Source organism: Rhipicephalus microplus, chromosome 3, assembly GCF_043290135.1.
Source record: "Rhipicephalus microplus isolate Deutch F79 chromosome 3, USDA_Rmic, whole genome shotgun sequence".
In the NCBI taxonomy this organism is placed as follows: Eukaryota; Metazoa; Arthropoda; class Arachnida; order Ixodida; family Ixodidae; genus Rhipicephalus; species Rhipicephalus microplus.
Window position 1 is genome coordinate 245,421,206 of NC_134702.1, and position 14,317 is coordinate 245,435,522.

Below are 14,317 nucleotides of genomic sequence, written 5' to 3' on the forward strand. Positions count from 1 at the left end.
GTAATGCTCTCAGTGGGAAAATACAGAGGGTTCTGAAAGACACCATCTTGCTAGGAATAAGGCAGAGTGCAAACACAACTGCACTTGTTACGCACGCTGTTTGAGACACGATCAACGTTGAAGCGGTCACTTTTGTACAGTCTGTTCTGGCTCACATGAATTTCCCTCATTTACCTGTTAACTATGCCATTAATTTGCATATTATCTACAACTTCAAATGTTCTGAGAATAATACGAAAGGTGCGTTACACAGCTCCTAACAATGGCTTCAGAGTTCTTGGTCACTTACCACTGCGAAGATATTATGTATGTAGCACCGTGAGACCTAACATGCTTTTATGTCAAATTAATACAAGTTACAGATAAATCTTTGCATAATTTTCGACCAAGTGAATGCCAAAAGTTCCGTAACAACCGCATGGAGCCCTACAAGCCAGTTTTGCCCAAGCACAAGTCGACTGTGGTGCACATTGTGCATGCTGCAGGGCTAAGTGCTTTCTTATTTTAAAATTAGGCAGAAATATGCACTGTGTGCGGATACAAAGTGTGGCTACAGAAATTTGTGAAGTGACACAATTAGTGCATTTGTACTCGTTATCATGCACAAACATGTCCAGCTACATTAGCCGCTGCCAGGATTGTTTTTCTGTTAAATTTCCTTGGTGCATGACAACAAACTGCCCCGTCAAAATGTGTTTGAGTGGAGGCTGGGATCGGATTCATTCTGAGATGCTCGCAGAAGAAATAACCCGCCCAGTCCCTTATGCATTCACTCGAAACAAATTAAAGGCAACAGCTATCTTGTTATTTTTTTTACCGATTCGTTGTTCCTGCCGGGTCACCCTTAGAAAGCTTTATGAAACCTAACTTTGTCTTGTATCGCCTTCAGAATCTTGCACTTTCCCTGGTTTAGCATCGCCTTTGTGATTAGACAATATCTGACAAAGCTACAATATCATGTGATGATGTCACCATGTGACATTGTGCCATGGGACGTCATAAATTTTGCCGATCTTTGACGTCGTGACATCACCGCGTTACCTCATCATATGATAATAATTTTTTGCATCACTCACCCCCCACATCGCAGGACCACCGACGTGGGACACCACCAATGACGTTCAAATTTACACGTCTGGAGTCAAACGAGACTACTCAGCTTTGCATCTGCTGCCGAATAAGTTTGAGTCGCACAATCATATGGTAACCTTGCAGTTTGAAAGGTACATGGCAAAAATCGGGTAACTGCTTGTTGTCGCATTGATGCCAGCCATTATCAAGGCTGAGTAAAATAAAAAGCAAAACAAATTTGTATTTGTCAAAGCGTTCTTGCTCGTTAACAACGAAATAGTGACAATGCTGTTAATGGCACCCACATTTTTGTGACTGCACTCGATTCGTGGTTTGTGAAAGCTGTTTTCGCTTCTCTACATCACACATTAGCAGTGCTTCATGCTTGGATAACTTCGAGAACCGTCTCAACCGTGCTGAGGTCAAATATGACTGAATAAAAAACAGTTTGAAGTTTGATGCCATTAAACAATTGTGAGAGTTGTATCACCCTCGGTAAAGTTGTTTGCACCTCATGGCACACACACATCTCGTGGATTAGCTGCAGTAAGGTATAACGGCAGCCGAGTGAGATGTGGCACTGTGCTCTAAGTTTAGTGTGGTAGCACCAGCTGTGCTGCCTGGCAAAGATGAGCTTAGGCCGGTGTGCAGAAAACAATAGCCAGTCTCTTTGGGGTTTGGCAGCGTGTGTAGATGGTGTCTCATGTGATGGGTCCAGGAGGAGCACAGCACGGGTCGTTTCCTGTTAATTCCTCGTTGCGAGTCAAATGCCGGTGATGCCACATTCGCAATACCTTGTATTCGTTATGTTGTTTGTGTGTTGTATTGGATACATTGTAGATGGTTACTTAGCGTGTCACTAGTGATTCACTAGACAGATTTAGGTGGCGAGCTCTTTGTATAATGCAAAAGTAGAATAATGAATTTACACATAAACCTGTTGGTTGCCCGACTGTATGGCTGTCCCCATTCCGACCCCAAAGAATGCCGATGCTTGCTGGGACTAAAGAACCCAAACAAATTATGTGGTTCTTCAAATTATTGGGGGTCCATTCAATGACATTTCACTGTAGAAAAATATCACATACTAAAAATAAAAAACAAAGAGCACTACACTAATGCCTGTTGATCAAAGTCTGAATAGGGATGGGAAATTAGTAAGCATGAGGTTCTACACGAATTTGAAGCGAATATATTTGGTCAAATAATTCTGAATCCATTAGTTCAAATGGTACACATAATTTGTTACCAAGAAAAATAAGCAACACTGCCATGACCCAATTAGCTTTCACAATATTTTCAAGGTTCGAAACAAGGCTTGCATGAAGTGACTCTTTTCAGTCAAATCAAAATAAAAGCAGCCTGGAATAGCGTCTGTGAATAACAACAGAAGCACAAGCTACAAACCGTAAAATATGCTCCCTTGTCTACTCTACTCAGTGTGTATAAGCCCATGTAACACGCTTTTAAACTTACAAAAACTAAATAAGATGCAGGTAACACGCACATTTGTACTTGAAGTGTGGCTATGGGGCTTTGTAAAAAAGCTGAAACCACCTTCTCAGGGGGGCTGAACGCGATGATGAAACACAACAGACTATCCGTGAACAGATATCTCTTAAGAGGAACTGCGTCTTATTGGAACGAGTGCTTCTTACAGGATTAGTTTTCGTTTCGTTCTTGTACCTTTCAGCACATAAACCTCCTGTTAAATGGAACATATATTTCTGGTCCCTTCAGGTTCTGTTTAGTAAGAGTGTAGAGTACAAGTCGCCTCGTTAGTTTTGGGTATTTGTAAATTTCAGATGTTTTAAATTCACGTTGAAGAGAATACGAATATTGTGACTTAAGTTCAAATATTCGAAGTGCTTGAATATTCGTCTAAGTGCTTTATCCCCATTCACCTTGGAGCTTTCATCCATTCAAACATTGTTCACTTGTATTTCATGCTTGCATTTTAACGTTTCAAATGTGTATAGCTACTGCTTATCACATATATGTTTGTTTCAATTTATGCAACAAAAACTTGGCATATGTACCAGCATAATATTTACTTGTTTTGCATATTTTATTCTGCTAACATGTCAAACAAAACAAGCCCCTTCCACCCCTGTTTCCACGAAGAGCCACGAGGTACTTGTAACAAAAGTAAATGAACGAGCCTGACCTGAGCATGCTCGTAGCTTAGCTTGCAGCATGACCGGATGATGGAGCGGCCAAACCATTCGCTCAACACCCGACCGTCGGATGTGAGCGTCCAGACCACCGAGAAGGTGAGCTTATCCTCGCCGGGGTGCAAGCTGCACAGGTGGTCACACAGCAACCGTGGCAGCATAGGAATCACCTGAGAACCGCAAGAGAGTTCAGTGGGGACCATGCCAGGTCTTCCAAGAGAAGAATCCTTGAGAATAAGGAAAACAACACATTTGCTCGTTGCCTTCACAGCTATTTTTGCTGCAGTGGCTGACATTTTAAAATTGGCTAGGCTGACATCAGATTAACCCTTTGCAAGTCAACCTTTTACCCCGTTTCTGACTGTACCGGTACAAAACTATTTTTCCAGTTTCTGGTGATGCGAAGCAAAACACTGTGGAAGAAAAATCACAGGATATTTATTTCTCCTCCAGCATACTGCAGGCCACTTCACTCGCTATATTTCGGCAGTGTATGATACCACTCAAAGCATTCTCCTGTGTTCAGGCCAGAGTTCTACTGCAGGTTTTGAAGAAAAACAGTGTCTCTCCGGCCTCCTCTTGTTTGCCTATTACTACGAGCGGCGCAGTCCCTGGTAGTTCGGCCTGGGAGCTTGTAGATAAAATGGCACCTCCCAGCTAGCCTTTCTTCCCACTCTTTTCCGTGCATGCAGACGGGCCCCACTTGTGGGCTCGAACCCCCCCCGTCACTCACAAGTTGTTGGATGAGGTTGTGGCAGTACTGCAGGTGTTGCTGTTCATTCTGGCCATGCTTCTACAGCTGTGTGCGCCTCAAATAAAACTTCAGAATTGAAACCTCCAGAAGCAAGAAAAAAAAAGCTTGCATCACCATTTCATCACCTTACGACAAAAAACCTAGCTCACATTATAATGATGCACCGTTGTCGTCTTCGTCACTCACTTCTGGCGAATAACTGTCATCACTATCTGATGAAGGCAAGTACAGTTCAGACCGCTTATAACGTAAGTCATGAATATCTGCACTGTAAGCAATAATGCACAATAACCAAAGCAGTCTTTTTCAAGGGCCGCACTTGCGAAAAATGTGTTGAGCATGCAGCCTTGTGTGTTCGAGAATCGAAGCATGCAACGTGTCGTGCTTACAACCATTTAAATTTTCAGATATTAAAAAAGATTTAACGTCCTAAGACATGCGGTGCCAACGAAATGAACACAAAAAGGGAAGGAAAGGGCCTAACAAAAGAAAGCACCGTCGCGAAAATTCGCCGACTACTAAGACCACATCGATTATGCGCATTACACAGAAACTATGTCGAATCACGTTCTAAATTATAAGTGCTGAAAGACGCCAATCATTCGATTTTACACACGTGCGCACAGACACTGCAATTGAATCGCTAACTACAATTCGAGGGCTGCACGTGCCACCTTCGTTTTCATTAACGATATGTATCCCTTCCCGTCAAGTACGGCCACTGCAAAGAGTATCATTAATTTCATACCAGACTGCAACTGAGCACGGGACTGCTACGAAATGCAAGTATTGCCGATTAGGTTTAGCGTGTAATGTTTGGCATGCTGTAGCAGGAAGTTGTCCAAGAGGTGAAGATCTAGTGTAGTTGAAAAGATCGCACTCAAGTAAATGAACCAAGAACAGCGTGCGTGATATGAAGTTCACATTCGCAGCAAGACATCAATGATGAAAACCTGCCAAGCTTATAAAGTAGGCAGCAAAGGTGAAAGCTCGCATTATAAAACCGTAAAAGCTTTCTAACTTACAGACGAGGTAGCAAACGTGGTATCTGTAGCTAACTCGATAATGACGATCCTTTACCAGACAGGAAACTGTTAAGTGCAGATGATAAGGGAACCGCACGTGCCATGTTGAGCAGCGTGCAGCTGGAGCCACGCTAGTACACAGCGGCAACGTCGCCGAGACAACTGCTTTCTTTTTCTCCTTTTCCTTTTTTTCCCTTTGCCCTTTATTCGTTCACTCCGCGTCTCCTGCTCCTTCGATGACGACCTCGTCGTTCACTCCCCAGCGGCACACCCAGTGCGCCTTCCTTGAGACGCGCACTCGCTACCGCATTGTCACGAAGATTTTCCGACAACTGCATTATAACCATTCTTTCAGCTTCAAGGACTGCACAATAACTAGTGCGCGTATACATGAGGTTCTGAGGGAGGGTAAATGGGAGTCACAAAAGACCACACTGTAACTGGTTCTGCAGTATAAGCGGTTATGTTTAAGTGGTCTACACTGCAATTCTCTACCTCACTAAAGACATCATCACTTTCACTAAAAGCCCCAGCGTAAAATGCACGTAGTCCGTGGCCGTGCTTTCTCAGCTAACCGTGTACGAGTGGCTGCGCTTTAGGCTCCTGTACCTGTGCTGGACATAATGCTGCATCCTAGTGTAAAAAAACGTATAACTCAACAAACAAAGCTCAATTATTCCTGAAGAGATGGCGCTTCATGTATACAATAATTATACACTACTGAAAATATGTAATTTTAGAAGAAAAACATGCATGTTCAAATAATTTATCTCCTAATTAGTGTTAGTTACAGAAACTAAATAATTAACTTTTTAATGAGATGTCCAAGACGGCCAGTTCAAGTGGGAAAACCGAAGTTGTCCCTGTGAAGGGGCCCCTGCTTTTCAAGAAAGCGGCTGCAGGTAACTTATCCTGAGTGATGAAACTTAGCAATACTACTGCAAGCCAAAAGCATGCCGTCACGACCAGCGCAGATGCAAAATAAAGCTGGCCATATTGCACAAGAAGGTTCGTTATGCATCAGCATGGCATCTCTGTTTATCGGCGAAATAATTAGCTTTTTTTTTTTTTTGGAAGAGCACGTGAGATGATCCCTTGAAAGAAATCTTGTGATGCTTTATATATATTTGTTTTCCATGTTTCTAGGTATATATTTTTTCGTGTAGAATAAAACTTTAGTTGCTAGTCAGCGCTTGTCTTTGCCTCCTCTTTTGTGTTCCCATGTAGAGTTTCGCACTGTTTGTACTTTATAATGGCAAAGCAAGAATTCCTGTCACCAGATAAGGTTTATTTTTCTTAAACTAGCATGGTCCTAAACATTCTCACGCCAGTGGTCTGCCTATCCCTTTCAGGTAAAGGTTCGGAATATTTATACTGCATAGCAATTCTTTGTTTTGTTGAGTTAATCTGCAATATACCTTATTTACTCGCATAATCTTCACACATTTTTTTTGCAGAAAACTGATGAAAAGTTGGAGGGTGCGGGAATTACCCTGGGAATATTTTCCGTCAAAACGTACAAAAAAAAAAAATGAAGCGGCTGCAAAGCAGAATTCTCAACCAGCAACTAACTACGAGCTTTCAGAAGTAGTAATCAAGATGTACCTTGAAAATAAAACCCCATAATCAATACAAAGAAAGATTTATTTGCAGACACAAAAGCCACAAGAAAATAGTGTCTCGAGGGTCATCGCACTGAGACCCTTGACGTAATCGAGAAGTGCCACCTCAACCTGTGGATATTTCCCAGTCTTAGGCCCACGTAATGCCTGGCGCGTCTTGTCAGTGGCGTTCAGCTACTTGTGCTGCCGTTGCCAGTAGCGGACTCACCAACTCCGAAGTGCCTACTGGTGGCCCTATTGCCGTTCTTTAGTGCATGATCGCTCATTTTTAACTTGAAAGCAGCCATGTAGCTTCCATATTAACCCATAACGAACCACAGAACCAACACAACAATGTACTCTACACGGACTAGCACAGGCCGCAGCTAGAGTGTACTTGAACTTTTGAGTGGTGCGACCGGATTGCTCTCCCCTTGCTTGCACCTGTCTCTACCTGCAGGGAAAGTAGCGGCAGTGCAGCTACTTCCCGCTTTGTTTCCTTTCCGTGGCTCTGCAGCAAGGCCGGCATCTCACTTTTGCTCGCGAAATGGCAAAATAACAGCGTTTCAACCACTTTCACGAGCCAGCTTGCAGAACTGGATATGAGCTTGTGCAACAGTCATAAATTATTCTTTTTTAGTGCTCCTAAGAATAATAATGACAAGTTTGTTGAGAGCGAAAGCTTTAATGACTTCAGAAAACTACTTGACACTAACTGTACTATGCGAGTTACACTTCAAAATGCATTTCGTTGTATAAAGGGTCTCAAAAAGCTCCGGTTGAAAAATGAAGAAACAAACAGCAACAATTGTAATTGCGTTGGTTATAATTAGCTGTGATGACAAAAAATGCTGTCATTTTTTGTGCTTATTTTATTGCACTGTTAAGGGGATACGCTCCTCGAAAATTTTTTTTATTATTTGTGCTAAAGACTTGGAAATTCAGCTAATTAGAGAGTTCTTCATGTAGATTTCAAATCTATAATTAGTTTTTGTGTAGCTGATAAAGTTATTGAGTTATATTATACTAAATGACAAATTATAGCTGTCTACAGTACGGGCACATTTTCATGTACTAAGCTTTCACAAAAAGTATCGTGCTATGGTTTATTTAGCTCTTTGTAGATCATAGAGTGCCGATATCTAGCAAAAAAATGTGTACAGTTACTGGAAAGTGCTAAAAAAATTATGACATTTCAACCATTGTTTTTCTCAGTTCCCTAAAACATAACCTTGTTTTATTGTAATTACTACTGAGAGGTAGCACAATTTCAAGTAGATATTGGCACTCTACATACCTTGAAGAGTATGTACGCCAAATTTCATTAGTATGCGCCAATTCTAGGTGTAGGAAAGGTTTCCCGGAATACATGCAAGTTTCAAAAAATTTGAAAATGAGAAAAACAGGCTTGAAAGTTACAAAAGCATGTATTCTTGAAAATTAAATTGTTACGATGTGAATCTTCGATCACATTATATAGCAGCCTTCATGGAAAGCACACAAAGTGTTCAGAACCCTCCCGCACCGTAGCTTGGCCCTTTACGGCTCCTACAGTTGGTCTCCTCGGTGCAAGCCCTTTTCACTACACTCCGACAGTGTGCCCTTGCTTCTTCCGTACACTTCAACTTCATTTTCTTTATGCGCAGGTCATCGCAACGGTCAGTGTGCGTGGCCAACTCTTCTGGGGGAAGTACTCCAATCTCTTGTAGGACATGCTCAAAGCTGGCATAGCCTTTATTTTACCACAGCACGGCAATAGTTGTGGCTGTCTCCACAGATCTCCAGGAAGCAAATTTCGTTTTTGGACACAGCAGCCATATTTTACTGTTGAGTGACTCGGCTGTGTTTTGCGTCTTTCCATGGAGGCACCAAGCCAGGAGCTTCTCATCAGTAAGGCGCTTATAAATAGGCATAATTGCCAAGCCCTGTTTTAGTCAACAAGGGGGTGTGGCCTGGTGTAGGCTCCCCCAGTGCTTCAGCACGCCTATGCTTACACCAGGAGTCTGGTCCAGCAGGGCAAAATTTATGGCTACTGGCTCCATCACTGGAGCAAGAATTAAAATAGGAGGCCCACATAGCAGTGTACATGCTGTGGACACTGCCCTTGTTATTTGTTATAGCTATTTGATAATATGTGTACAGCTTCTGAATGGCTGTGACTTTTAGCTTTTCCCCTCGTGGCAGTGGCGTTGCCATTTTTCGCAAAGCAGTGCCTAGGCGTTTTGAGACGTAGTTGGTGCACTCTTCTTTTTCGATGACAGTATTGCCATACACCTTTGCCTCACAGACAGCAGTGTAGGCCTTGCTGTCGCCATTACTCAGAAAATTTGTGAAGCGCAGTGGGGTATTGTATAACAATGTCCTCTGCCATATGCTCACTGCTGCTTCAGATTCCATTGTATGGGATGAACACTTTTTTTCACATACAGGGCGGTGGAAGGCTTCCCATATTTCTTGATCACCACCTCTGTCCTTGTGTATACTGCAAGCGAGGCAGTCATTCGAAAGAACCTCAAAGTCGACGCAAAGACCTGTGTCCAGGGACACAGCTGTGCCCACTCCGTTGTGGCTTTTATGGCCCCTTTTTTGCCAAGTGCCGTCAAACATGACCGGCGCATCGCCGCCGCCGATGGCGTCCTTCGTGGTCTTTCGTGCCTCTTCCAAGTTTTAGCTAACAGCCTTCATAACAGTACAATGGAGCTTCTCGGTAATACCATGAAATGTCTTCTGATGCATCGGTTTTGACAGGCCGATGATCGCACAAAATCGTGAAAGCTGGTCATGTCCTGCACCTATCGCACGCGTTGCCAAAACAGCCTGCACGTTTTTGGCGAATCCGTCGCACGAGCTCCCGCTGTCGTAGCGAATGTTCGCGCGGGGCTCACTGCAATCGCCGGCCGAGTTGATCCGCTTCGATGTATGCGTAGACGAAAGCACAGGCTCCGGGCACTCGGCATTGTCGCAACGTAGCTCTAAGGAGGAAGAAAGTTTTTTGCGTTTCTCAGCTACTTCTCGGGGGGCAAGTTTCCGTTCGCGGCAAGCGGGGCATGCCGAACCTGCCATCAGTGCTGTCAATGCGCCAATCTCGCACAGTAACGTGCTAGCAGCATAAGCACCAGGCGACTGTGCCTCCCTTTTAAAGAATTCCATTTTCTCCTGTGATGCACTGACGAACTCCACAGCAGCGTCGATTTCAGAAACGTCGTGGTTGCCGATGTCGTGGTGACCGACGTCGGCAGTAGGCGTAACCGGAGCATCGCGGGCGTCGTTCGCGGCTGTCGTTCTTCGGAGCGGCTTATGTCAATTTCCTCAGTACTTGTGGTGAGTTCTGTACTTTCGGACGTCGGAACTGCTCTTTTTCGGGTTTGTCATCTCAAGAAAACACAGAGTGAACACGGAAAACTGCTGCTTGCAAGAACGCGCGGCAGCTGTGATACGGCTTCACTACACGTAAGGAGTGCTGCCGTCCAATGGCGGCGCCGCGCTGGTTGGCCCGCAATTCAAAACATGTGACGGTCGCGTCTTCTTTCTTGGTTTTCTCTTATTCTCCAAGAACATACGAGACAAGCGGTCATAGAATCTTGGAGGAGAGGGGTGACTCTGCGCGCCCCGATAATTGCAAATGGCAGGCGGCACTGCCCGACCACGTCGCAACAACGCAAACGGCGCGAATTTTTGCGACTTTTGTTGAATTCTGGTGTCACCGCCGCTCACTTAGGTGCACTTTTGGGTGACTTCTCGTACAAACTGCGGCTTGATATTTACAGAAATAAAGGTTCATACACCAAAGATGACAATACAAAGTAAACCAAACAAGTGATTTTTTTTAAAAGAAAACCACGACTTTTCGACCCACGTCTTCCCTTAAGATTTTAAAAGGACACCAAAGAGAAAAATTTTTTTCCTTAGATTTGTAAATCCTTCTTTAACAATTCTAAAATAATGACGCTTGCAGTGAGACGACACCTGATGAGTAACAAAACGCGTGGAACAAAATGCCACGTCGCAATTCTCACCCCAAGCGCCATGATCTCATGAATTTCATCGATGTCTACTTGGCCCTATGTAGTTCTTAACCCGTGAAAATGAAGCGCATAAATCTCCGAGGCCACCGTGAACTTCACATACCAAGCATCAATATGTATCGTTAAAGAGTCTTGCTAAAATGTGCAAAAAAAAAGGTGAAACTTGTGATGTCATGCGTGAGGATTTTGCAGCAAATTTGAAAATAAATATTTGATCTTGATTGTCTTCAATATTAATATGATTATGGGAGTAAAATGAACAAATTTAGTGTTTTCAGACTATGATTTATCAATCTGATGACACCGATTGATATGTGGGGTTTAACGTCCCAAAACCACCATATGATTATGAGAGACACCATAGTGGAGGGCTTCGGAAATTTAGACCACCTGGGGTTCTTTAACGTGCACCCAAATCTGAGAACACGGGCCTACAGCATTTTCACCTCCATCGAAAATGCAGCCGCTGCAGCTGGGATTCGATCCCACGACCTGCGGGTCAGCAACCGAGTACCTTGGTCACTAGACCACCGCGGCGGGGCAAGATTTATCAATCTAAAGAGATTAATCAATCCAATTTCTTTCTTTTAGATTTTGTAGCTAAAACACAATGTAATTTAATTGAGTGTTTTATGCTGGCTCTGAAATTTATGCCTTTGAGTTGAATTTATTTTATTACCATAGTATGGTTGTTTGCAGAAATATGCAATCCATATAACTATATTGTAGAAATTACTATTATTATCATCCTTAGTATAACTTCCTTTGGTTTTTGAACTCAAAATATTCCAGCAGAGTGTTTTTCTAAAGACATTTTTTTTTTGCAGTAGAAACAAATGAGCACTGCGTGTGCGCTACAAAAATGAATGTGTTTCCTTCTTTCGAAAGACAAGACAGCTTCCATAAAGAAGGGGGCGAAGGGGCTGTACTGTTCATCAAACAATGCCAGCAGGGCATGCTTTTTTGTTTTCCCATATCTAACCCGACCTCACATAACGCATCCCGTATATGATTGCAGCGTTGGTGTTTTTTATGAAATGGGGCAAGAATTCGTCGTTCTGTGTGCAAAGTATTCCTTCTTCCTTCTTTTGCTTTCCTATGTGTGCCTGCTAGGGATTTTCTCGAATTAAGTACAGCACAGTGTGGTGCGCCACTTAAAGGTGCAGCGCGGTCTGTGGCAACCACAATGATGTAATGATCTTGAATCCCTTTTATTTGCACAGAAATATTCGTGAAACTCACAGACCTATAACAGGTAAGAAAGAATAGAGAAAGATTTTGGGGGGTGCGATAATTACTGGAAAAAAAAGAAAATAATTTTCTGGAACAATGCGGGGTGTGTGAGAATTATGTGAGTGCGAAAATTACGTGAGTAAATACGGTACATATTGATTGTGATAATGTGCAACAGGCCAAGGTGAAGGCTGCGGTGGAATGATGGGAATAGCACTAGACTGTTAATGAATGCTGGCCCCAACTTCATTTGCACCTTTGTGATCTGAGCAACAGAGGTATAAGGAAATGGTTTCTATCTGAAGATCACAGCCACGCATCCACTCACCCGCTCCACAAGGTAGACACTGGTAGCCCGCTTCTGGGCCACCTGATCGAGTTGTGTACCGGGCTGCACAAAGCGCGACACGTCCGCTATGTGCACACCAACTTCCCACAGATCACGCGTGTCCCCCTCGGCCACGACAAGGCGGCGACACGAGATGGCATCGTCCAGGTCTCGCGCCGTCTTGGGGTCCACGGTGAACACCAGCTCCCCTCGAAAGTCTCTGCGCCCTGACAGTTCTTCCTGAAAAAGCACCAGCAGGCACACGGTTTATTGCTTCCCAAAGGGTTGCTGAACTATGAGACAGACTTGGCAACAATCTGGAATGGCCCGTTTTGACTAATGCTGTCAGTAGCATACTTTTAAGTCAGCTGGAAGATCCAGAACCAGAACCTTTTACAAGGAATGAGGGGACTGAAATTCAAAAAACTTGAATACTTATGCATCCTTCTAAATTAAAGAATGAATCAACAGTTTCTTCTAACTGGGTGTACTAATAAGCATGGGAAGAGGTGGTTTCATTGCTGCATGATGCTACCCCATGAAACTGTCCATTCAGGAGAAACCCGCATGGCTGCGAACTTGAAAATTCAGAGGCTATACAGTCAAACCTCAATATATCGAACACTGATATATCGAACTATTGCCTATATCGAACGGTTCCTATATCACGCGGGAAATCACATGCATTATTAATTTTTTATTTCGAACAGAGTTTGACATATAATGGATATACCAAACTCAGCCACCCCAAACTGCCCGCGCTCCATTGACAGGCGGCGAGCTTTCCCGCAACTCTCAAAAGTAACGGTAGAGCAGAGGGCGTTTACGAATGCGGCACACATCAATGGCGCCGAGAGCGCCACTTTAACGTAGCGGCGTACGCGCGCCGCAGCCTTGCGGTAGAGGTTCTTAAATGAGGAAAGTGAAGAGAAAAGCGCGGAGCTGTTATTTTCTTTCAATACGAAGGCACCGACACGGCTTCACGCGGGGGAAGGGGGAGTGGGAGGTAAAGATTGAGGAGGAAAGTATAGGAGGGAAAGGACGCAGACGACTGTCTCGGACGCAGCCCGCGCTGCCACCGGGAAAGGGAAAGCGGTCAGGCGAGCCGGCATGGGCGCGCCATGTGCGCTTTACACCTGGACTCACGCTGGAGCCTTGCAGCTAACAGTCGTTGCAGTCTTTAAGGTGTCAACGGCACACTGGGCACTTGTCGCGCGCTGTGGTGCGCGCCAGGCCTAACTCCAAACGACGGAGCTCACGGCGGAGCTCACGGATGTGGAGATTGTCACCGAAGCTACTGCTGAGCAGCCAAATGAAGACTCTGCCGAGGTGGATCCCGCAAGCGCTGATGGTGCCCCGCTCCCGACATCAGCTGAGGTCGTAGCTGCCTTGGCCCTTGTGCGCCGCCACTGCGGCGCTATTGAAAACACCGGCCTATCACTTAAGGATCGCCGGGACTATATTGAGGACGCAGTCGTCAAACACGCCATGGCCAACAAGAGCAGGCTACTCTTTTTCAATACTTTAAACCAACACAATAAATACTATGTTTGAGTCATCAAGTGAGTATTTACTGCACCACGCTTGAACGGTTCGTTGGTCGTTTTCAGCAAGCTGTTGACGCATTTTTTTCGTGATTTTTTTATATCGAATTCTGGATATATCGAACTATTTTGCGATCGCCGCACCGTTCGATATATCGAGGTTCGACTGTATTACTTGCTCCATGAATCAGTATTTTATTTTTGGTAAGATTAAAACAGTTTCATTTTATCTTTTATACGAGCTTAGCCTGTCAAATATTAAATGGCGGCATAGGACTCGCTTACCAGCATTTCCTTTATGTGCATGCCAATGACTACGAAGCCGCTTCTGTTCTTAGGAAGGCATTGCGCTCTTCCCTCCACCTCTCTAGAGATGTTGAACACTTGACCCTTGATTCCGTACTGCCCGTTGCTATGTGTCAAGCACCTGATGCTCATGCACGGGAGCCAATGAGCAATTAGCATATTTATTCGCATATTAGGCGCACTTTTTAAAAAAAATCCAGCACAGAGTACATGGTGCGCCTATTACGCGGGGTAAAATTTCCGGAAATTTTATTTC

At 44.1% G+C, this 14,317-nt stretch overlaps 1 protein-coding gene and 1 pseudogene across 4 annotated transcripts in view; both read right to left on the bottom strand.

Annotated features, from left to right (window-relative positions):
* The window catches only part of LOC119168780 (DIS3-like exonuclease 2), a 220,597-nt gene that overhangs the window by 51,205 nt on the left and 155,075 nt on the right, over positions 1-14,317 (bottom strand). For all 4 annotated transcript variants that reach the window (XM_037420144.2, XM_037420143.2, XM_037420146.2 and 1 more), the window contains 2 exons: positions 12,212-12,451; positions 3,239-3,415 (listed from right to left, as the gene is read on the bottom strand). In XM_037420144.2, the coding sequence (XP_037276041.2) occupies positions 3,239-3,415; positions 12,212-12,451 (417 nt within the window). The remainder of the gene's footprint in view (positions 1-3,238; positions 3,416-12,211; positions 12,452-14,317) is intronic.
* Positions 3,340-12,200, bottom strand: LOC142804198 (uncharacterized; annotated as a pseudogene).